Below are 3,103 nucleotides of genomic sequence, written 5' to 3' on the forward strand. Positions count from 1 at the left end.
CTCCTACTATTCTGTGATTCTCTGATTCTCTGATTCAGAGGTTTTAGTCACTTGACCTACCCCATCATGGGCAAGGACGATGCAGGAGAGGGTCAAGAGCACCTGAACCAGCTACAGATTCACGTGTTACTTGTGATAGTCAACGCTGCATTAAATGAAATATATCTTGAAAGAAAGGATCTACTGCCAAATGTTCTTTGGAGAGCAGAGTCTGAATAACAAGTCCAGCTAGACTGGCAAGTCTACTGAAAGCGTCTAATGAGGGCTGCTTAGGTGGCTCAGCAGATGTACTTTGGATCCATTTTGACTCTGAATTACTTTCTGGAGCTCATGCAGCTGGAAGTGTCACCAGAGTGTGAACTCTAAGTATGTGATCCAGTATCTGAAAGTAGCCTTGAAAGTGTAAAATGCAAAAAGATATTTTGCAGCTTAGGACAATGGTTTTTCATGGTAAGTCTCTGAGTGGTGAAGGTAAAAAGAAGCACTCAAACTTGTAATGCTCATCTGAAGTGAGAGGGAAGGTTATCCAGCACACACTACATGTTGGAGGGAAGGACACTAGATGAATGGAAATGACACTCAGGAAGATATTTGCTCTCACTGAGGTAAATTGCTGCCATAGTAAGGGACTGAAAAGTGTGGCAAAACAAAGAGAAATAATCTGCATGGAATTAAAAAAGGCCTGTTTTTAAAAGCTAGTCCTCAGCATATATTTACTTAGTAGATTAGACCTGTAATTGTCACTGTGGCTCTTGTTTGGTCTTTTGCTGAGATTTCTTTGGGTGTGCTTTCCAGAGGCCTGGGGTTCTTAAGAGCATGTTTGAAGACAGGTGGAAAGCCTGTCTGCTATGGTTTGATCACAGAAGCTTCATGTCAATTAATGACAAGAGAGGGTTTTTATGTATTAAAAATAAAATTTATTTGCTATCAACTTGTGATTCTGTCAATATGTTCTCAAGGAGGTTATTAGAACTCTACGTTTCTTTTTGCTTGTAGTTGTGGGGAGTGTATTTTCCATCTTTTATATTTTTGTGCGTGTCATCATGGTGTTTGCAACTCTGGTCTTGCAACTGCAACCCAGTTGCCTCTGAGTCTGCTGAAGTCATTTGGAAATCCAGCAGAAGACAGGGAACTCGGACTCTGATGCAGAAGCAGTGCCAGTATTTAGTAAAAGTTAAAAAAAAAAAAAAGTAAACCAGTTTCCAGACTCTGTCAGTGCACATGTACAAAACCAGAAAAATGTATTTATTGTTGTTATCTTTGAAGTGTATCTGGATACTATATGTTGTCTCAATGACCAATCATTAAATGAGTGTGAAACAAAGGATGTTGTGACAGTGAAACCCAACATATAAAGTTAGTGGTTGATGTCAGGTGGCCGTGAGGAGAACAGCTCCATGACTTGAGGAACAGCTGTATGAACGACAAAGAAACAGAAAGAGAACAGCCGAATGACCAAAAATGTACTAAAAATGAATGATGTACTACAAAGCAGAGCTTTTCACTTGCAAATGGAGATAAGCTGAATAGCAGTGCTGTGTGTGTATGCTTCTGTCTGTCCCTTCTCTCTAGAGTGGCTCATTTTAGCCAAGACTAACAGAAGTGCAATGCTCTTAAAAGATAGAAGGTTTCTGCAGAATCATGAAAATATGGTACCAAGTAGACTAAAATATGTGATCAGTTCATTAGATCTTGGAGAGTTTGTATGGGAAAGAACATGTTATGGATACTCCCCATGTGGAGTATGCCAGCCTGAGTACTTCATTAAACACACAGAGTCCAACAAGACAGGAACCCATAGAAGACCACACCACTCCCAAAATGACTCTTTTTTGAAAAAAAAAAAAAAGTTTAATATGTACCAGTTTAAGTAGATAATGTTGCAACATGAGTAAATCCCGCTTTGTGCCAGGGGTCAGAGCAGTGGAACTGCTGAATGGCACCCAAGGGGGTTTGGCCTTGGGCTGGTGCTTGGCAGAGCAGCCAGGATTGCCCTTCCCAAGGTCTGTTGCTTGTTTTGACCATGAGCTTGGCCTGATTTACAACCTGATCACAATGAAACTACAGCGCATCTTCACTTTTGGCTCAGCGCTGCATTGTCTCGCTTTGTTTCTGTTCTGCAGGGCAGTGCAGCCGCATCCTCCCTCCCCAGCTGGCCACACTACAGATCCTTCACGGCAACGGCACGGCTGTGGGGACGGTGATCACCTTCCAGTGCTCTGCTGAGCACCAGCTGGAGGGACCGGGCGTCATCACCTGCATCTGGAAAGGGAACGCTACCCAGTGGACGGCCGGGGTGCCTTCCTGCAAGCGTAAGGTTCTTCCCAAACCATTTCCTGTCCCTTTGGGCTGTGCTGTGTTTGTTTTGCCCTGCCTATCTCCTGCAACTTTAAGATTCATTCTAGGCATCTGTGCAAGGAGAAAAACAAATTCCATTTTCCTTCAAAGTTGCCCCTACTGACTGTAATTGCGCTCCATATGTGTTCTGACATCATTAATTATTGTGACACAGAAAAGACTCGGTTGGATTTATGCCTGATCTCACATCACTGACTCTGGTAGTGTGGTACCTGGAATAAACATGGCTCTGTAGCTACAAGCTGTACCCTTCTGTAGAGAATGTATAGATATGAGCAACTAATGTGCAAGTGTATTTGCAAACCCTGTAATCTGGCATTCTTTTCTAAAGATATTTTTTCTGTGACAGAAACTCAGCGATACTTTTTTGAACAATTTTAGGTTGCTGCCTGTGGGCAGCCACATAGGAAAGTCACTGCATTGACAAATAGCATTTGAATGGCTACAGCATTAACTGCCTTCCACGCTGTGTTCCTTCTTATTTATTGCAAGGTTGTTAGATATTTGACTAGGAGTAGGCCCAAGTAAAGCATGGTACCTCTGAGCTTTGTGAATCTGGGTCTGTGTCTCAGACATTGTACAATTATAAATAACAGGAAGATGGATGTCTTTTTTGGACACTTATCACTCTCTCATGAACTCAGCTATTCTTATCTCTCATGTGAGAGATTCCATTAAAGAAAAAAACTAGAGAAAACCTCCCCTCCAAAGGCTGCAGAGATACAAAGCCTTGTGTGGAGCACTG

The 3,103-nt window shown here is 42.3% G+C and overlaps 1 protein-coding gene across 1 annotated transcript in view; it reads left to right on the forward strand.

Annotated features, from left to right (window-relative positions):
- The first annotated feature begins 437 nt into the window (after nt 1–437).
- SUSD3 (sushi domain containing 3) overlaps nt 438–3,103 on the forward strand; it is a 17,688-nt gene continuing 15,022 nt past the window's right edge. Inside the window, exons 1-2 of the mRNA XM_010180059.1 lie at nt 438–450; nt 2,124–2,312. Of these exons, the coding sequence (XP_010178361.1) occupies nt 438–450; nt 2,124–2,312 (202 nt within the window). The remainder of the gene's footprint in view (nt 451–2,123; nt 2,313–3,103) is intronic.

The sequence above is a fragment of the Mesitornis unicolor genome, unplaced genomic scaffold (genome assembly GCF_000695765.1).
Source record: "Mesitornis unicolor isolate BGI_N332 unplaced genomic scaffold, ASM69576v1 scaffold21202, whole genome shotgun sequence".
Classification (NCBI taxonomy): Eukaryota; Metazoa; Chordata; class Aves; order Mesitornithiformes; family Mesitornithidae; genus Mesitornis; species Mesitornis unicolor.